The sequence below is a fragment of the Aplidium turbinatum genome, chromosome 6 (assembly GCF_918807975.1).
Source record: "Aplidium turbinatum chromosome 6, kaAplTurb1.1, whole genome shotgun sequence".
Lineage (NCBI taxonomy): Eukaryota > Metazoa > Chordata > Ascidiacea > Aplousobranchia > Polyclinidae > Aplidium > Aplidium turbinatum.
Genome location: NC_137477.1, coordinates 7,861,421 through 7,882,115, shown reverse-complemented (window position 1 = coordinate 7,882,115; position 20,695 = coordinate 7,861,421). Strand labels below are relative to the sequence as shown.

Below are 20,695 nucleotides of genomic sequence, written 5' to 3'. Positions count from 1 at the left end.
TTGTGGCTAGGTTTTTTTTTCGGTCATTGACCAAAAAGCTCTTAGTAAAATGTTCTAAAAAGTTAAAGTGAGTTTGGTCAAAATCCCCGAAAAAAATATATACGCGGGGAGATATTAAACACCAAATAGAGCTTAGGCCTAAAGATTAGGTTGCAATGTAGAAAGTCCCTTTGTGAACCCCAACTAGCGGCTAAGTAATGACATCATGCGTGCAACTTACCAAACGAAATTGTAATTTGGACTAAAAAAAATTGAAATTACAATTAAGATATAGTGAACTGGCCATTCTGAGAAGAACGAAAACGACAATGGTGAGAGAAATGTGTGGACTGGAGTAAGAACCAGAAGGGAGAAAAAGACTGAAGAACTGATGGATATGCTTGAGATGAGGGAGAATATTGAACAACTTGCCAGGGCAAACGGAGTAGGATGGCATGGACATAAAAGGAGGAAGAAATTTTTCTTCGAAAGGCATTAACTTCGAAGGTAGATAGAAATAGGACAAGGGGACGTCCAAAAAGGACATGGAAGAAACAGGTGAAGAATGAGACAGACAATGTCGGACTACAGGAAGACGATGCGACGGACAAAACGAGATGGAGAATAGGAGTGAAGGCAATTGCTGCAAGGAATGAATATTGAATAGGCCACCCCCATTAGTGGGGACAAAACCAAATTTGGACGATGATGATAAATAAAACAAGGAAAAGTCTTAATTACAATTACATGAAAATGTTTAATGAATTACATCCAGTGATGATATTGTAATTAGAGGTTTGAGTCGTTTTTTGTGTTTGTTTAAAAAAAACGATTGTGTTTTGTGCACCAGCAATCTGTCAAAAATTGAAATGTTGAAACAAAATTTGTACTTTTAGTTTTTTGAAATATTTATTCTGAAATAATCAAGACATCGATAAGTTACCAAAATATAAATTAATCACTAAACTTCATTAAAATTTTCTTTTGACTTCACCGATGATCCAAAAGGATGCGTATTGCGTAGTGTGATAACATAATCAAAAAAGGATAGCGTATCACACTAAAATTCGCAAATTCAAGTTATTACATTTGAATTGAAAAAAAAACTTGAATTTGTCAATTTAGTGTGGTACTTTCAACTTTTTTAAAGATAAGTTAACCTTTATCAGTCGACTAGAGAAGACTGGAGATTCACCTATTAGACTTTAAAGAACATCATAATACCCCATATAATAGGCTATGTGAACAATGCAATGAAAGAAATAACAGGAATGAAAAAAATCAACAAACTAAGTAATAATAGAAATTGAGACAGGCAACAAAGGAGGTTAAGGTCACCGCTGAGACACTTCTAACTTACACAACTTAGTCAAAGCTGCAGCAAACTAATTTATAACGAGTTATGCAGCAGCTATCATTCAACACACTCTTTCGCAGTTCTTTGTTATGATAAATGAAAACAGTTGTTACTTGAAAAAATGTATGAAACGATTGGAAATACAGTACAGTAGTATAAAAAGCGAAAAAAAAACAAATAAATAAAAAAAAAAAAAAACGTAAATTAGCGAAATTTTTTTTCCCACAAACTTTTAGTTACTTTGCATACAGTTTGTAAAACAAACAAAAAATAACAGTTCATGCATCCATTTAAAAATTATGGCTGATACCACATAGGAAGTCCCACATGAACTGAGGTGGAACATTGCTATGCACATCGAAGCGAACAAGTTTCTTGATGCAGTCGTCAGCTTCTCTATATTTTTGCAACTTTTGTGGCGGACTATAGCCGGCTATCATGCGGTCGTGCTCACTGCTCCATGTCCCTTGATTTTTGAATCACTTTGAACCCGTCAATCAACTTCCAGAGTGTTGGCTGCTCCATGCCCAACTCACATTTGAGACGTCGGTGAGCTACCTCTGCGTGATTGTTGGTTCTGACCTAAAGGGAATGCAAGATCACATTCAACCTGGTTAGCGGTTAAACTTTTTATGATCAGGCTACGGTACGCTTTGTGTTGCATAAAATCGAAAGCGTGAGCGATCAATAGTCAATTAGTCATGCAAACCAATCGAGTTGGAGACAAAATCTTGTCTCGTGCAGCTTATAGGTCGACCCTTGCTTTTCAAATTGAAAATCTCTACCTACATTGGAGCATAGCCTATACCAGGGGTTCCCAACCTGGGGGCCACAGCTCCCTAGTGGGCTGTGGGCCATGAGCCTTTTTCAAAGAGGCCGTGGATAAATTTAAAAAATAGTAATTTTTTTAATTTATCATCTCTAAGTCCATTCCAACACTATATAACGAAAGAAACAAATTAAAATTTAATAAAAATACTAGTACATTTTGCCCAAATCTTCATGAAATGATCTTTAATTCCCGGTTATTTCAAAAATAATATAATAATCAAAAATAGGGGGGCCATTGATTTTTCAAAATTTTCACAGGGAGCCACGGTGTAAAAAAGGTTGGGAACCCCTGGCTTATACGGTATACGAAAATGTGTATAAAAATCTCAAGAACTTTTACCAACGTCACTTACTTGGTCATGAATCACCCGGTCACAGACTGGACATTCCGGCGCATTGGAACCGGAAAGATGGCCGGCCGACGTTCACCGTTCGATTGACGAGACGGACGACCTGTGAACATATACAAGCACTTAAATGGTCAACTTCAATGACAACTAAGACATAATCTCGGAAAAGAGAGAATGTTTATTTGCTTTTCAATATTGTAAGTCAAAAACAAATTAGCCTTCATACTATAGGCAAGAAGCATCAATGAACCTTTCGGGTTTTGCGTCAAAGTGTTTCTTACTTCTAGTGACTAGTACTACTCTTACTTTTATCTCCGCATCTAAATGAGTTTAAAATATATTGTCTTATTTCATTTTTTAGATGAAATTTTACACAAAAGTAACTTGTTTGCATAATTACGAGCAGTTTCCTTTATGACAGTACAGTACCGTATGCTATTATCAGGTAGGCTATAAAAACACCTTAATCTTAATGTTAAGCAATAGAAAGCAAGGTTATTAAAACTAACTTTTAAATTGGGTGATCATTGTCATTTCATTCATTTCTCTATTGTAAGCTAATTCCTTTCAATATACATAATGCCGCGGTAATTTTACAAATTCTCCGAAAAAGGCTGTCTCCGAATCGGATTTTCTGAAACGGATTCTCCCAATAGTAGCAGACCGGCACACAACAAACCAACAGACGCAAAATCATGTGAATGCAACGTAATGGAAGAGACCAACCACGCGCTCTGTGATATTCCAGCCAGGGGATTTGCACACAACGTAGGAAAAAATTATGAGCCTGTAAGGCCACACGGATTCCAGAACCAATTATAAAAACACGTATGCAGAGCCCGCAAGAGCTACACGTACAATATCAGTTGCTGAAAAAGAAGCATTATTATTTGCATTTATAATAAACATCAAGTCGCCATCTTGTTCGGTGCTCACACACATTTTGAAGAAAAATACCTTTGTATTTGTCACCGTATGTTACGAGTCTGCTACTATTCGGTGAGTCCGATTCGGTGAGTTCCTAACCTCTAACCCCAACCCTAAAACGGCAATGATAATTAGGCTACGGCACCCAATAATTTAAAAAAAAAATGAAAGAATCCCCCGTTAAGGGATCGGACTCACTGAAACGGGCCATTCCGGTATGTTACAGCAATCTAATATGCAGTGTCGTGGTGTAGTAATCGTATAATGTAGAACAATAATCTTGCCTTACCTGGAACATTTACAATTAAGCAGTCTCTTTCTATGATCTCATCATCAATTAACCCATCAGAATCATCATAATACGAGATGACGAAGTTCATCATCTTTCGGGATGCTAATCCTCCTTTAAGTCGATGACGATTTTCTATTTTTATTCTTAAAAGTTTAGTTTTGCGTTACGTCTATTTCGGCTATAATTTTATTTAAAGTCGGTGTTGATGTCAAAAGCACAGTTTCGTTTTCTTTTTGAGTGCTTTGATTTTGAACTGAAATCTCCACTCCGACTGTTACCAAATGGATCACTCTCGTTTTGAATCCATAGATCTCTCTGCAGGAGACCTTTTTTAATCTTTCGTTGTTTGTGCTTCCAAATGGCATGAAAATGCAATATCGATGCCAAAACGTTTAGTCTGTTTTGCCTCATCAAACATATCAAAGGGATGTTGCAAAATGGATGAATATTTTGCCAAAAATTCTAACTACACCACTCACTGTAAAATCTGTAAGAAAAGCAAAAACCAAGGTAATGTCACAATATAAAGTACGAAAAGAAATAGCAGTTATATGACATCCAGCATTTAGAGTAGATATGATAACGGTCTTTAAAAACACACAATAGCTGACAAAATTTCATTGCAGACGAATGAAACAGAGCGTACACATAAACAAACATATTTTGGCAGAATAATATTCCATAATTGTGTCACTCTACCAAGCATTACTTCCAAAATTTTGACAGAGGAACCACATGAAAAAATCCTTTTTTGTAAAGTTAACCAGAAAAAAACTCGTATTTTGATATGACCTCACTACCCACTAGTACCCAGAGAAGCCTACAACATGTTATGCAAAATAAAACATGCCCCACTCATCAGAAAGCACAGATAGGTTCATACAAATCACATAAACCAATACTTGTTGGAGAGTGCAGAGACTCTTTATGAGCACAAGAATTGCAGGTAAGTTTACTCACAATCAATTGGCAACTGAATATTGATAAGTACACTAAACCAGATAATAATTGCCACCATCACTTTACTTGTTAAGAATAAGATCAAGGAGGAAACAATATACAAGTTACACATTTTTAAAGGGGAGAAAATAAAAATGCAGCAATTGCCTGACATACAGGTATTACAGTCGGTTAAGTTGTTCTGGATAACACAAAAATTGCAATTAATATGAATGTATAAATACAGGCGATAAAGTACATAAAAACTTGCACACATATTTAATTTTTACATTACAGTACAAAATACAACGTAGCTAATTCCCACTGAAATGCTTCACAAATATTATAAGTTCCTGAAATTCAAAAACAGCTATTGTTTTGTAAAACTGCTTAAACGTCAAACAACTTATCAACTCATGCTCAAACAAGACACAAAATATTTGGAATTTGCTGCAACAATAAATGGGTATCGTTCGTAGGGGCGTGTTAAAAATTGGATTACATAAAAAACAAATAAAACAATAGATGCAAGCTATGCAAAGCTTGGCATTGACATCACCCAGTTAAAAAATCAGAATTTTTTGTTTAATCAATATAATTGATTCTGGTATTTGTCTGCTAAATCAATGTAAAAATGGACTGATTTGCTGGTTGGGCATGTATCAGTCTAATGCAGTTTGTTCCTTGAAAGTGAGCAACTGAGCATCCTCTAAATGTAATACAGTTTAAGAATGGAATAAAAACGAAATAGGAGACCTTAAGACAAATGCAATTTATATATGCCACATGACATGCATCATAAATATCTTGTCCATAATATGATACTAATTGTACCTTCAATGACTGAGATTTTGAGTTACTAAAGTAGATTTTACAAATCGTGCAAAAGGAAAATAACTGTACAATTTAAACAAAGGCATTGATATCAAGCACATAGCGTTAGCACAAGTTATTCGTTATCGAAAGTGAATTCCATATGGGACTGCAAATGTTTCGTTAGTCTTGGACGTAGTCGAAACGATTCATTACAATAAGTGCATTGGAAAGGTTTTTCGCCGGTATGTGTACGGATATGCAGTCTCAGGTTTGCTGCTCGTATGAAGCCTTTGTTGCAATACTCGCAAGTAAATGGGCGTTCGCCCGTGTGTATCATCATGTGCCGCCTATAAGACTGGCTGGTATAAATGAAGGATTTGCCGCACACGTCACACTTGTAGATCTTCTTTCCGTTACGAGTTTTCAGTGCGTCTCTCACATGATCAGGTATCACAGGATAGTTTTCCAGCACTGACATATTCCCGTGTTGCAAGAAGTTTTGCCTCTCCATATTTTGTGCGAACATTGAACCGTCTGTGCTGTCAGTCACAGAACCAGCCAACAAAGCCATGGAAGCATCCGAAGGGTGACTTGGCGCAGTAGCAGCAACAGAAGACAGCAACAGAGACGATTGTAGCGCCTGATGCTCAGATTTTGACGCAGGGCTCCCCACCATTTTTCCAAATGCACCTGAATTTTCTTCAACTGTTTGAGGTAAATGCACTTTCTTAGTGTGTAAACGCAAGTCATCATTACGTATAAACCGCTTAAAACAAAGTTTGCATTTGTACGGCTTTTCTCCCGTGTGTATCCGAAGATGTCTTCTTAAGCTACCATGCTGACTGAAATAGCGGCCACATATTTTGCATTGATAATTGAATTTGTGAGCTTTCACTAGTTTATGCCATTCTTGAAAATCCGACGTGGCTTCCTGTTCCATATCACTATCTGATCTTTTTAATTCACTTTCAGTACTTTTGTTGTTGTTTAAACTTTCAAAATCATTCCCATAATCTCGCATCGAATAAGATGGTGTGTACTTATGTTTTTTTGGTTGAGATTTTCTCAGTTTCCTTCCACACAATGGCTTTCTTTGAATATTTTGTGGTTTACCGGCACATGCATCTGCATCACTTGAGCTGTCTTCTTTAGCTGCAGTAGCACCAATCCCTTCTTCATTGGGCACAACTTTTGCTTCTGGAAGAATGGTCAAATCAGTATTTGATTCTGCCATTAATTTTAAGGGATAATTTCCTGCAATTACTTTCTGAGCATCGAACAAATTAGGAACTTTAATGTTGTCGAAACATTTTGATACATCAAAGGCATCTTGAGCAAAGGAGTTCTTTTCATATTCACTGTCTGCAGGTCGAGATATGCCATTAAATGCTTTTTTGTTGTTGATTTGAGATTCTTGTTTACTTTCCTGGCATTTCATTCCATCGTTGTGTCGATTATGATTTATTGCTGTAGTTTCTAAGCTATTCCTAATAGCAATAAACTCTTGAAATTTATCTCCTAATTTTCTTATTTCTTCCTTTAATTCTTTACGAATACATTTCAACTCATCCAATATCAACTGCCCAATAAGAATTGAATTTCCATTTTCGGTGTTTGTGATACTGTTTAAGACATTCATTTCAAACTAAATATAGCTTTCAAGCAAGTGCCCTAGTAAGATGTACCTAATCACTTCTCACTTGCAGTGAAGCCTGGAAAAGTAAGTACATATATATAACAGTAGGCCTATATACAGACAGTACACACCAATTCCAACGGAAAAATATGCGATTAAAAATAAGCACTTAACATCAATACCATTGAGCTACAATGACAATCAATCATTGGATTATGCTAACAACATTTTTTATCGAAACTCAGATAACTTTAGTCAAGTTTTCAAAGTTTTAAACATTTGGTACCGGTACCTTATACACTACAGTGGTAATATAGTCAGTATATATAATAATAAACAATGTCTAGTAACGCCGTTAAAAATGCAAATTATATTTGACAAATGAATGCAAACTGATTGACCGAAAAAATGAATCACAATAAAAAAACTCAGCATTATCCATAATCCACCCCTTTTAGTTAAAACGCAATAAAATGTAAGATTTGTCTTCTTAACAAATACTGAAAGATAATTTAATGCAAGCATCTAACTTCAATGTAAGGTAGGTGATTAGTTTTGCAAAGTGTAATTTAAACTTAGAAACTAGCTTGTACTTGAAGCTAACTTTGCATTAATGGTATGCATAACTGTACAGTGTACATGTATCACACAAGTGACAAATACGGTAACAAGCGAGTGACAAGTATAAGAACCGTAGTTCTTTGCACAAGTAAAGTAATTATGTTACTGCAGTGATTGTAATTCATAAAAACTCAAGTTTCTGCATTATTTGTAGAGGACAGATTTTGAGAAGATACTGTATTGTTAAAATAGAATGGGCAGGAAAAAATCTATAGGTACTAACATTTAGTTTTAAAGGAAGTTTCTATTAAAAAATACAACAATTTTACCAAAAAATCAAATTTGATTATGATGATTTTTGTTTACTCCAATGGAGAACATTAATACAAAGCAATGTTGAACACACAAAGCAGACTAATGTTTAACATAACATAATTTTTCATAGCTTATATATAATGAAAAAGTAAAAAACTTTACAATGTTTTCAGATTAAATCTTAAAGAAGCACTTAAGTAGAATAAGGTTGCCAAGAAAACTGAAATGTACTGACTACTGTGACATTTTCTTGGTGACTGCTGCAATTTTTGACATAACGCTACACAATGAGGCTTTGATTTCACATCAACTATTTAACAGTATCAATGAGCAGAAAGTAATAAAAGTCATGTAAAAATGTAAATATTTGGATACACGATGTAAAGTTACACTGGCCAATTAAAAAAATTCAAACATAGTGAAACTATGCATTCAAACCGTTTGATAATAATGCATTATATTAACAGTAAGTGTCTCTTCATCAACTATAACACCTAAAAGATAAATCTTGCCTGCAAGTTCATGTCTTAAGCTCAAATTGCAAAAATGTCTGTCTTATAAAATGCAGGGGTGGAAAACCTGCAATCTACAGGCTACATATGACTTCTGTAGAAATGTTTTCTACACGTAGCTTTGTGTCACAACCATGAGAGGTAAAGATTACTTTTTGCTTACGCAACGTTTTATTGTCCATAAGCTTCCTAACATTTTTTCACATGTTCAACAATAGTTTCAGAGGGAGCACATCTTTTAGGTGCAGACAGTTAGGCGCCGGTCAAATAAGCGCACACACTGTGGCGCCGGTCATTTAGATGCTATTCCTAGTAAAGTCTGCAAATTATATCAGCTTGGCAGGTAGGGCAATGCTTTTCACACAAAATGTTTATTGAACAGAAAAATGTGTCATGGCTTCCGTGAGTGAAGCTGCTTAAACCGGCAATGCTTTTAACACAAAATATTATATTGAACAGAAAAATATATTGTTTTTTTTAATACGCAACACGTATGTTCGGAATTTATTTGTTGTTAGTCCAGGTTTACTTCGGCAAAATTGCCGGTTTATTTGCCGATAGATCGTGTGGAGATGAGGTGCGAGAAAATGCTCTACTACTCTTGATATTAGCACATCTCCACAGGACATTTGCTATGCATCCTGAACACAAGTTGCAGCCAGATTGAACTTTAGTTAATCTGTTATCTTTGCAATTACTTCTACTTGGAATCTGAGTTTTTTTTTTCGGTCATTGACCAATATTTTAGCAAAATGTCCGAAAAAAATGTAGTCAATTCGGTCAAAATGTCCGAAAAAATATGTACGCGCTCAAATCGATTTCAGTGATTGCAAAAAAGCTTCTTGCGCCACTGTACAATTTCTTGTCAATCGGAAATACAAGACGTAGACTTAGTGTTTAAACGTTGATCCAATGTCTTATTATATGTGATAACGCAAATACAGAAGTCAGTCTTTGAAATTAGCGTGGGCAATCGGCACTTGCCGAGGTGATTGCCGATGCAGATGCGTGAATGGCGCATTAGCGTTGGCAATAAAAATGCTGAGGCCACAAGAGCACTTGTAAGAACCAAAAGATTACAAAAAAAAATAATTTTCTTGGACTACACCAGACTCTTACTATTGCTGGATGTTTTATTTGGGTTACTTCCTACTTTGCCGGCGCTTAGACACGTGCCCAGCTGGGAGAATTGAATCTTTTATAAAAATATCATCCCATTTGCATTGATTCAACGATAGTAGACGTCAAATTAGTCTAAGCATCTACTCCTTATCGCACCTCGCGACTTTGTGTTGCTCGCAGTATCTCAATTGTGCCGAAATTATGTTAGTGTAAACGTAAATCGAGGCAATCTTTTCGCGGGGAGCTATTAATTTGTTACCGGTACTTGGTTGAGCAATTAACGTTATTTTATGATAATTCAACGTCAGTAGATGTCGAATTAATGTAAAACAAACGTAAAATTCTTATTGGGTACTGTTGTTACGCAATATAACCTGCCGGGAAAATTAAATCGATTTGTGTTGCCTCGAACATTGAATCAACCCAAAATTAACTTACTTTTACCCCGTGAGTTATATAACGTTTATTATGATACTGTAACAGCGTGCGTATCATGTTGCTCGCTTTATCGCTAGTTTTGGTATTATTACATCACAACAAATCAAACAGTGCGGTCGTGATAGACTACTCTAGTATATTTTTCGCTTTACATGTTTTGGTACAATTTTTTCGTAATAAACGTATAAACGTTCACATGCAATTGCCGAGGCAATTTCAACTTTGCCGTTTGGCCTCGACAATGTTTTTGCAAAAGTAAAAATATGTTAATTTTGAAGACTGGAAGTAACGTTTGTCTGTTCTAACTTTTCTCAGATAAAACACGACAACGTTTCTCAGCGAAACTTAATGTTGTAGCTAGTCAGGAAGTGCAAATTTTCGTTTGTATCAGCTACTTCAAAGGAAATATTTTCATCAAAAAAATGACCGAATTTTTTCAAGTCATTTCGGACAAATGACCGAAAAGTCTCAGCGAAAAAAAAACCAGCTTGAAATGAATAGGTCGTGTGGCGAGTACGTGTAAGACAACGCTCTCCCACTGTTGATATGAATACATTTCTACAGAACATATGCAGTATGCACCCTTGCTACAAGTTGGAAGCATATTGGTGCGACTTTGCTTGTTATTTGACGAAAAACTAAGTTACTTTTCACTCAAGCCTACCACCCACTTGAATATAGGCTATGGTATATTTTTTACTGATGTTAGGTGTAGTTATTATTTGACTTAACTAAAAGTAAACTCAGTCATGTTCGGAAACTTGAATAATTTATTGATAAGGCTTTCGCCGACGCAAACCCGGACTAACAACAAATAATATTTTTCTGTTCAATACAATATTTTGTGTGAAAAGCATTGCTGGTTTAAGCAGCTTCACTCATGGAAGCCATGACATATATTTCTGTTTTGCGTAAAAAGCATTGCCCTACCTGCCAAGCTGATAAAATCTGCAGACTTTAGTAGGAATAGCACCTAAATGACCGGGCGCCACAGTGCTCCGCACCAAAATATCCTGCCGCCACAGTGTGCGGCTGTGCGCGCCTATTTGACCCGGCTGACCTGCGCCTCTCTGCACCTAAAAGATGTGGACCCGTTTCAGAGACATAGCAACTGCATTTGTAGAAAAAGCCATTTGATGTGTGATTGAAGTAGCATCTGCAAAATGTACAAATAGCATCTGGAAAAATTGGTGAGGAAAGTACAGTGAAACAGCAGACAAATATTTATTTCTTGTAAGGAACAAACCTGTTTGCTTTAATTGTGTCAACACATAGCAGCAAAGAAGACAACTCAATCAGACACATCATCATGACAAGTGCCATAGTGATCTGAACTTAGTCATTAAGTTGAGGTAGAATAATGTGATACTCTGAAAAAGGTTGAAGGATCTGTTTGCGGTATGGGATGTGAAACTACTTAATTAAGTGGGTCTGCTACTATTTGGTGAGTTTGATTCGGTGAGAGCCTTTTTGGTGAGAGCCTTTTTCAGTGAGAGCCCTATTCGGTGATTTTTTTGAAATTTTTTTTGAAAATTATCGGGTAGGCTACCGTAGCCTAATTATCATTGCCGCTTTTACATCGTTTTAACGTTGCTAAACGTTGAAATAAGACCCTAACCCATAACCCTATAACGGCAATGATAATTAGGCTACGGTACCCAATAATTTAAAAAAAATCACTGAATAGGGCTCTCACCAAATAGGGAACTCACCGAATCAGACTCACCGAAACAGGCCATTGCGTAATTAAGTAGGGTTGATCAAATGATTTTCAACAGAACAGCTTGGAATATTCTTGATTAACTCAGAAGTAGACCAAAGCTTGTCAATTAAATCTAACCCAAATTTTACAAACTAGACAAAATTAATTCAACCTGATTATTTTTATCAACTCTCTCCCTCTTGCTTCAAAGAAGCCTGGTTTTCATCCCAAAACATCAGGGTCAACCACTCTACCAATTGTATGCAGTGACTGCTCTATTTCTATCTATTGTTGACATCTTCAATTTTCAGGTTCCTTTTTGTGAAGTCCTTTTTGGCAACTAATGCTAGTATTAATGTTTTGAAATCTAGTCTGCTCCAAAAATTCAAGTTACAACAAGAAAACATCACAAGGTTATCAAATATGAGATTGCAAAGTCATAAATTCAGAAGATATAATACTGTCTGCAATACTGTGAGTCAAGTGCTAATTGTTAATTTGTATATAATTTCTTTTTGGGATGTAACTTCTTTAAAGCAAATAAATAAGTAGCTTACATTTAATTGCATCCTTGTATTGTCACAGCAAATTTCTTTGTTGTATTTAGGCCTATGCTTAGTTGTTAAGAAGTAGTGTTGGACTAAATTATGTAACCTACTTTTGTAAATTGTGGGCTAGATCTAACAGACAAGCATTGGTTTTCTTTTCAACTACCTAATTAAAAATGGAATTTGGGCTGGAAATGTAAAAATATATGTAAGACTGAATACAAATAATGTTGCAAGCAATTTTTGTTATTGTAAATAAATTTTAAGAATTGGTTAGGCTCCAGATTTAATTGACATCACACAGCCACCTAAAGGAAGAACTATGAATTGTCTCACCAGACATGTCAGATTTGCCTATCGATAAAAATTAATCATATTGTTTAGCTTAATGCTAATGTAAGTGGGCTATCTTTCACCATGTTCAACATAAGGTACTGTTTTTGAAAATGGGAGTGTCTACTGTCTGGTGCTCATTACAATATTTCACCACTTTTGCAGCCCGCGATAGTAAGTTGATTTTCCAATCTCCACAGCTGATATGTTGTATCTACTACAACCAATTTATGACACATGATTCCCTATTTGATTTGGTGTAAAATCTTTCTTATGGACTGATGAGTGAGCCTTTAAGTGGTGTTTTAAAGCAAACCGCTTTTCACAATGAGGGCATGGAAATGGTTTTTCACCTGTGTGAGAGCGCATATGAATTTTTAAGGTGCCATTTTGTGAAAAAGATCTGAGACATAACTCGCATTTAAAGGGTTTTTCTCCGGTATGCAGTCTTAAGTGCTTTACCAAACTGCCATTGCTTGAAAAGAACTTTTCACAAATCTGGCATTGGTAAGATGTTTCTTTAATGGTACTATGAATTTTGAGGTGACGTGCCAATATCTTTTTTGACTTGAAAAGCTTTTCACAATGACTACAGGCCAACGTTTTCTCTTCTATATGTGTAAACATATGGCGTTTCAAATCTCCGATTTGAGCAAATACTCTGTTGCACTTCTCGCAACAATGCCTCTTATGTTCATTGTAATGAGTGCGAATGTGCATTTTACAATATGCTTCTGAGGTGAAGCGTTTTTGACAAATTTGACAAGCAAACGGTTTGGAATTTTCATGAGAAATCGCATGTACTCTTAAAGATTGATGATCAAAAAACCTTTCATTGCAAATGCGGCATTGGTAAGGTTTAAGGCCAGAATGCAGTTTACTGTGATTATTTAAATTTTCGATTGACCAAAACAATCTATTACATATCTTACAATAAAAAGCCTTTCGTTTAGATGTATTTTTTCTGCTTCTCTTCTTTGATTGAGGCAAGCCTGACATTGAGCAAGGTGTTACATTTTGAACAGCTTCATTGTTTCCTTTAGTAGTCAACGTATGTTTTTGTTGCCGTCTTGGTCTAATTGGTGATGCTGGAATACTGAGCTGCAATACAGGAGACATTGAGAGAATGGGGGTGTAGCCAGACTTTTTTCTATTAGAAATGTTTGTCTGATTTTTATTTGCTACCATTGAGTATACCTCAAACTGACCATTGCACATAGGTTGAGCAGAAGGAAGCTTGTTTATACTGACTTGTTTCTCTGTCTGAGATAAAGACGTCTCTTCTGCAGCATTCATTAGCTTCATTGCAAAAGAAAAATAATCCTCAGAAACAATGGACTTCTCACCAACATTCTCATTAGAAGTATTTTGTGGTGACATGTTTAAAGAAGGCGAAGGAATTTGAATACTACAGTAACATCCATTCTGAGCATTGTTGTTATAATTATTTTCTTCTAACTGGTTCATTTCAGTTAATACATTGGAATGGTTAGAAGAGGTCTTATGATAAAGCATATTTGTTGAAGGTTTAGTCATAATTAAATGACTTTCAATTGGTGGTACGCTTTCAACTGCTTTTGAAGAGTCACCATACTTCAATCGTTGATAAGCTTGATTTAAAAATTGCAATTTTTCAGAAACGTTTTCCATTTCTTCCTTCCATTCTTGACGTACACAGTGGATTTCATTAATAACGCGTCTGACCATTTCTTGCATTGAATCGCCTTGTTTGGCGGATGCGTCCTCAAATAAGCTATCAAGTGTATAATTTTTTACAATATTCATTTTCCAATTATTATACAGTTCTAATTCTATAAAAAATTTCACAGCAATCAAGACGATGATAATAAATACATTTTAGAAAAGCAAATGATGCACAGTTGCACACATGATTTTTAGAATAATTTCATCAATAAAGCTTCAATTGAACCTTAAAAGTTAAAATTATTATTTAAGAGTAAAATTCCATGTCTACTTCTAGTTATGATAAAACCTTTGTCAAAAAAAGTCAAATAAAAATGATATCATATTATACTGTTTTAATCGGACTCACAAATAAAAAGATAAATGTTAGCTAAAAAATGTGCAGATATCTTTGAAGAAAATGCATGTCAGTATAAACTTGCAACACACTTAAAATCAATAGCTTAGGCTACGAGCAAATACATTTGTTCTTAACATGCATCAGCTTTTCCCAAGCTGTTGGTACACCAACGTTTTCACTTTATTTTACAAAGAATGCTGTAGGCTATTATTTGTGATGCAACAAAAACAAAAGTGATGTTACTGCTGAAATGGTAAACATATAATATATAATAACAGGCGATCTGCTACTATTCAGAGAGTACGATTTGGAGATCTCTTAATTTGGAGACAGCTATTTCAGAGAAATCCTCTTTCGAAGATTTCTACGAAGATTTTATATTACGAAGATTTCTACGAAGATTCTTTCGAATATTTCTAGAAAGCCTCTTTCGAAGATTATACAGCAACAACTATTCATTCAAAGGAATTAGCTTATGAGAGGTTAATCATATAGTCTCAGCAAAAAATCAATAAAACAGTTGTCAAACAGCGTTTTGTGATTAACAATAGTGGTTGATCAAATGAAGTCTCAGAGATAATATCTTAACTAAAGTTGCTAGATATCGGTCTAGCCTGTACCCGCAATATATCAGCTATTTTACATCTACCTCACTGAAACAATAACTTTCTTGATTGCATGGATATGGGAACAACCACAAACCTCTTACCCAAATGATCCTTACAAATTCTCCAAATAAACAGAAGCTGTCGCTGTATTTAAAAAATCACCGAATCGGTTTTCTCCAAAAAAATATCAGAAAAGCTGAAGCATATAAATAAGAACAAATATATTTGCTCAAGTAGCCTAGGCTATTGATTTTGAAACTTTACTTAATTACTGTTTGACCAACTGCTTTCTTTTGGCTGAGAGTTTATATAATTCACCTCTATTGTCATGAAATGCCGTTTGATAACTGTTCTTTTTTTGTTTCTCACTGACACTTTACTTGGTTAATCTCTATTATAAGCTAATGGATTCTCCAAATAGCAGCAGACTGTATGGTGACGGCTACAAAGATATACAATGAGATGGTCCATAACATCTCCCCTGCATTTCTCTCTCATATGAGAAATAGAAAGAAGCATTTGAAACCAAGGGTATGAAGGTGAATCTTGAAAAAACAAAAGTGATGGTGAGTGGAGCAGAAGGAACAGTTGTTGAGAACAAAGTAGATCCCTGTGGAATATGTGGCAAAAGAGTGATGAGAAATTCACTGCAATGCAAGGAATGTGGAAAGTGGGTACCGGTACATGCAAGATGTGCTAATGTCAAGAGAGCCGCAACAAGATTGGCGAAGTGTTTTGTTTGTGGGAAATGCAGTAAAGGAAGGAATGAAGTGGAAGGCCATGATGATGAGTTCTGCCATGGCATCGAAACAGTGACAGACTTCTGTTATCTGGGTGATCGGATAAATGGAAGTGGTGGATGTGAAGCAGCGGTGACAACAAGGGCAAGATTGGGCTGGGCAAAGTTCAGGGAATGTGGGGAAATGTTGCATGGCAGAAAATTTTCACTAAGGATGAAAGGAAAAGTATATCGGAGCTGTGTGCGACCTGCAATGCTATATGGTAGCGAGACATGGGTATTGAGAGAGAGTGAACTGGCAATCCTGAGAAGAACGGAAAGGTCAATGGTGAGAGCAATGTGTGGGGTGAAAACGAGAAAGGAAAAAAGGACTGAAGAATTGTTGGATATGCTAGAGATGAGAGAGACCATAGACCAACTGGCAAGGGCAAATGGAGTAAGATGGTATGGACCGGAATGGCCCGTTTCGGCGAGTCCGATTCGGCGAGTTCCCTATTCGGCGAGAGCCTTTTTCGGCGAGTGCCCTATTCGGCGAGTTTTTGAAATTTTTAAAAGGAAATTATCGGGTACCGTAGCCTAATTGCAATTGCCGTTTTTACATTGTTTTAACGTCGCTAAACGTTGAAATCGTGCAGAAAGGAATAAAAATAAAATGTTTGAACTATTAAATTAAAATTCGTCATGTCAGTTCAGTTGTTTTTATTTTTGACCATCATATCAAAAACAATACACGTCAACATAGCAAAGGTAGAAGCGACAAAACGCGAACGTTAAAACGGGCTTGAATTCGTCATGTCAGTTCAGTTATTTTTATTTTTGACCATCACATCAAAAACAATACACGTCAACATAGCAAAGGTAGAAGCGACAAAACGCGAACGTTAAAACGTGCTTGAATTCGTCATGTCAGTTCAGTTGTTTATCTTTCTGATCATGATATCAAAAACAATTCACGTCAACATAGCAAAGGTGTAGAAAAAGGTAAAAGCGACAAAACGCGAACGTTAAAACGTGCTTGTGACCGAAGTAAGTTATTGAGTTGAAAGAAATTTGGCAAGGTTGCATCACCTTCAGAAAAATTTAAGATATGAAGGAAAAATAAAACATAGAATATGTTACAAAAAAAATAATGTATATATATGTCTATAAGTTAGTACTTTTGAATAGTTAAAATCATAGGCGCCTAACTATTTTTTTGGCCGTGGGGGCGAAAGCGTGTTTCATCAGCAGCAACGTAAATTCAGCGAAATGTCACGCAGATGGATGACGTAATTATGTCGCCACACTAGGATTGCTTTTATTGCCACACTCGGAGTTATCGCTACGTTCGACCTACCGTTAATTATTATAAACAAAGCTCGACCAAAACACATGCTATGCGTCTGCGTTGGCTAGCGGTTGATGGACTGCGACTCTTTAAGCTAAGCGCAACATAAAGTTTAGCAACAAACTAGATTTATTAGCATGAAACAAGAGACGAAAAGGTTTACTAAAAGGTATACTGTAAATGGAATGAAAATACTAACTTGATCATAAGCTTGAAAATATACCTGTTGAAAGCAAAATCATTCATATTCCCCCGCCTTTGATCGGGTTTCTATGGCAACGGACGTGTGTGCGCCATGCAGTTTGCGCGAGTCCGTTGTTGTATTGATTATGCCGCTTGTGCGACTGTGGGCAGTGCGGTTTGTACCAGCCCTTGTTACGTTGGTTAGTGGTAACCTCGGGCCGAGACTTCAAGTTCATTTTCACAGCAACCGATTCACTGCCGCGACAATTCTCTGCAGAGGTTTCAACTTTTCAAAGCGACAGCGAGGCTGTTTGCAAGCGCATTATGTTAAACGCACGCTGCGTCAACGTAGCAAATTATGTTGTTTTTGGGTGCATTCAACATCTGATGACATTGAATCGACGCAAAATGGTAGATTTTTGCTATGTCACAGGCAGCAAAATTAGTCATTTTTACATTGATTCAACGTCTGCAGACGTTAAATCAACGTAAAAATGATAGATTTTTTTTGTCTGGAGTGGGATTGTAGGCTTGTAGCATCGCTACTCGTTCTAGTGATTATTTACTGCGAAGCTGTTGCGGTTTGCATTTAAAAATGTTTTCCTGCTGCCGATCGCTAGTTCATCTATTGTTTTATGTATCAATGCAGCATAAAAAGTTGCTCCCACGCGGAAATGTGCGTGGGGGCCTGGCCCCCACGGCTTAGGCGCCTATGGGTAAAATGATTAGTTTGGATCAACAAATGTGTGACCTACACTCCTACAGCTTAGATTGAAAGGAAATTATCGGGTAGGCTACCGTAGTTTGGACCATTAGTTTGGACCAACAAATGTGAGGCCTACAGCTTGGATTGAAAGAAAATTATCGGGTACCTTAGCCTAGTTATCCCGACCAGCAAAAATTTGTTCCAAGAACCCAGTTAGCCTAACAGTTCATTTTTACATTGTAGTAACAGAATGAAAAGGCTAACCAAATGTGTGGCCTATCGTTTTAACGTCGCTAAACGTTGAAATCGTGTAGAAAAGGGTGCTTTTGCTGACTAGGATACTTTGAAACTGAGAAACATTCACAGAAGCCCTACGATACGTTGCATTTTTAAGATAATGTATTCAGACGTTGATTCAATGTACAAATGAAATGTTATGCTAAATGGGTTCTTGGAACAAATCGTAGGGCTTCTGTGAATGTTTCTCAGTTTCAAAGTATCCTAGTCAGCAAAAGCTCCCTTTTCTACACGATTTCAACGTTTAGCGACGTTAACACGATAGGCCACACATTTGTTTAGCCTTTTCATTCTGTTACTACAATGTAAAAATGAACTGTGTTCTTGGAACAATTTTTTGCTGGTTGGGATAACTAGGCTAAGGTACCCGATCATTTTCTTTCAATCCAAGCTGTAGGCCTCACATTTGTTGGTCCAAACTAATCATTTTAACTATTCAAAAGTACTAACTTAGTTATAGACATAAACATGATCTATTTTTTTTTTTTTTTGTAACATTTTCTTTGTTTTATTTTTCCTTCATATCTTAATTTTTTCTGAAAGTGTTGCGACCGTGCCAAATTTCTTTCAACTGAATAACTTACTTCGGTCACAAGCACGTTTCAACGTTCGTGTTTTGTCGCTTTTACCTTTTTCTACACCTTTGCTATGTTGACGTGTATTGTTTTTGATATCATGATCAGAAAGAAAAACAACTAAACTGACATGACGAATTCAAGCACGTTTTAACGTTCGCGTTTTGTCGCTTCTACCTTTGCTATGTTGACGTGTATTGTTTTTCATATGATGGTCAGAAATAAAAACAACTGAACTGACATGACGAATTTTAATTTAATAGTTCAAACATTTTATTTTTATTCCTTTCTGCACGATTTCAACGTTTAGCGACGTTAAAACAATGTAAAAACGGCAATTATAATTAGGCTACGTACCCGATAATTTCCTTTCAAAAACTCGCCGAATAGGGCACTCGCCGAAAAGGGCTCTCGCCAAATAGGGAACTCGCCGAATCGGACTAATCGAATCGAACTCGCCGAATCGGACTCGCCGAATAGTAGCAGACCCGGTATGGACATGTGATAAGGAGGGAGGAAGGAAGTTTTCTTAGAAAGGCACTAGATCTAAAGGTGGATGGGAAAAGGAAACGCGGTCGTCCAAGAAGAACGTGGAAACAACAAGTGAAGGATGAATTTAAAAAAGTCGGACTGACGGAGGAAGATGCAAGGGACAGGGTGAAATGGAGAAAAGGGATTAAAACAATTGCTGCGCGGAAACAATCGGCCACCCCCACTAGTGAGGAACAAACCGACGATGGATTATGATGATGATGAAAAATAAGAGAAAAAAACTCGCATATGGCTTAAAACCTACAAGCCCCAGCTTTTTTTCAATGCTATTTCCAAAACAAAAAATTTATAAATGTACTAAGAATATCAATAAAGTCATCATAATATTTTGTGCAATAGATTGAATTTTGCTTTTAGCATAGTATATATATATAATATTAGCACTAATTAGAACAACTGTGCTAAACACATGAAACAAAACCATAAAAAGCAATTTAATCAGTTTAGTCGTGAACAAACTGATGTGCAGATAATTGCGCATATGTCTTGAAACGTAATTTGCAACTTTCACATCGAAAAACTGATTCATTTTTATGAAGCAATTGATGAGACTTTAAGTTACTTTTTAAGGAAAATCTTTTATCACAAACGGGACAAACATGAGGACGTTCATTTGTGTGAGTAAACATATGTTTAGTTAAATTTCCTTTTTGAGCAAAAGTTTTTCGACAAACAGAACAAGAAAAAGGCTTTTCACCAGTGTGAATTCTGAGATGGCATTTGTAGCGTGAGTATTGATGAAATGGCTTTCCACAGAAGTCACATTTATACTTTTCTTCCATTTCATTTGGATGCTCATATGCATTTTCCATAACAGAAAATTTGTGCATCGGTATTTCAGAAGAGCTACTTTTGTTGGAACAACTCATACTTTGAAGTGGATTTATGGTTATGGTAGAATCACTGCATGTACTTCCACAATCTAAGGCTTCATCAAAGGTTGTCATTGAGTTGTTTTGTGGTATTTCATCGATAGATCTTAACTTTTCGAGATAATTACTCGAGC

At 36.2% G+C, this 20,695-nt stretch overlaps 1 protein-coding gene and 1 long non-coding RNA gene across 2 annotated transcripts; both read right to left on the bottom strand.

The window, feature by feature from the left end:
- Positions 1-1,571: 1,571 nt before the first annotated feature.
- Positions 1,572-4,147, bottom strand: LOC145771893 (uncharacterized). The gene is made up of 3 exons (XR_014289261.1): positions 3,734-4,147; positions 2,521-2,620; positions 1,572-1,918 (listed from the first exon to the last, which is right to left on the bottom strand). It is a non-coding gene; the product is annotated as an uncharacterized LOC145771893 (long non-coding RNA).
- Positions 4,148-4,222: 75 nt separating this feature from the next.
- LOC145771892 (uncharacterized) lies at positions 4,223-10,335 on the bottom strand. Its single transcript, XM_082583646.1, has one exon. It carries the CDS (start codon positions 7,128-7,130, stop codon positions 5,625-5,627), a length of 1,506 nt encoding a protein of 501 aa, XP_082439772.1. The 5' UTR covers positions 7,131-10,335; the 3' UTR covers positions 4,223-5,624.
- Positions 10,336-20,695: the final 10,360 nt, after the last annotated feature.

Coding starts and splice junctions, on each gene's coding strand:
- LOC145771892 (XM_082583646.1), bottom strand. CDS start 7,130: ATGAATGTCTTAAACAGTATCACAAACACCGAAAATGGAAATTCAATT.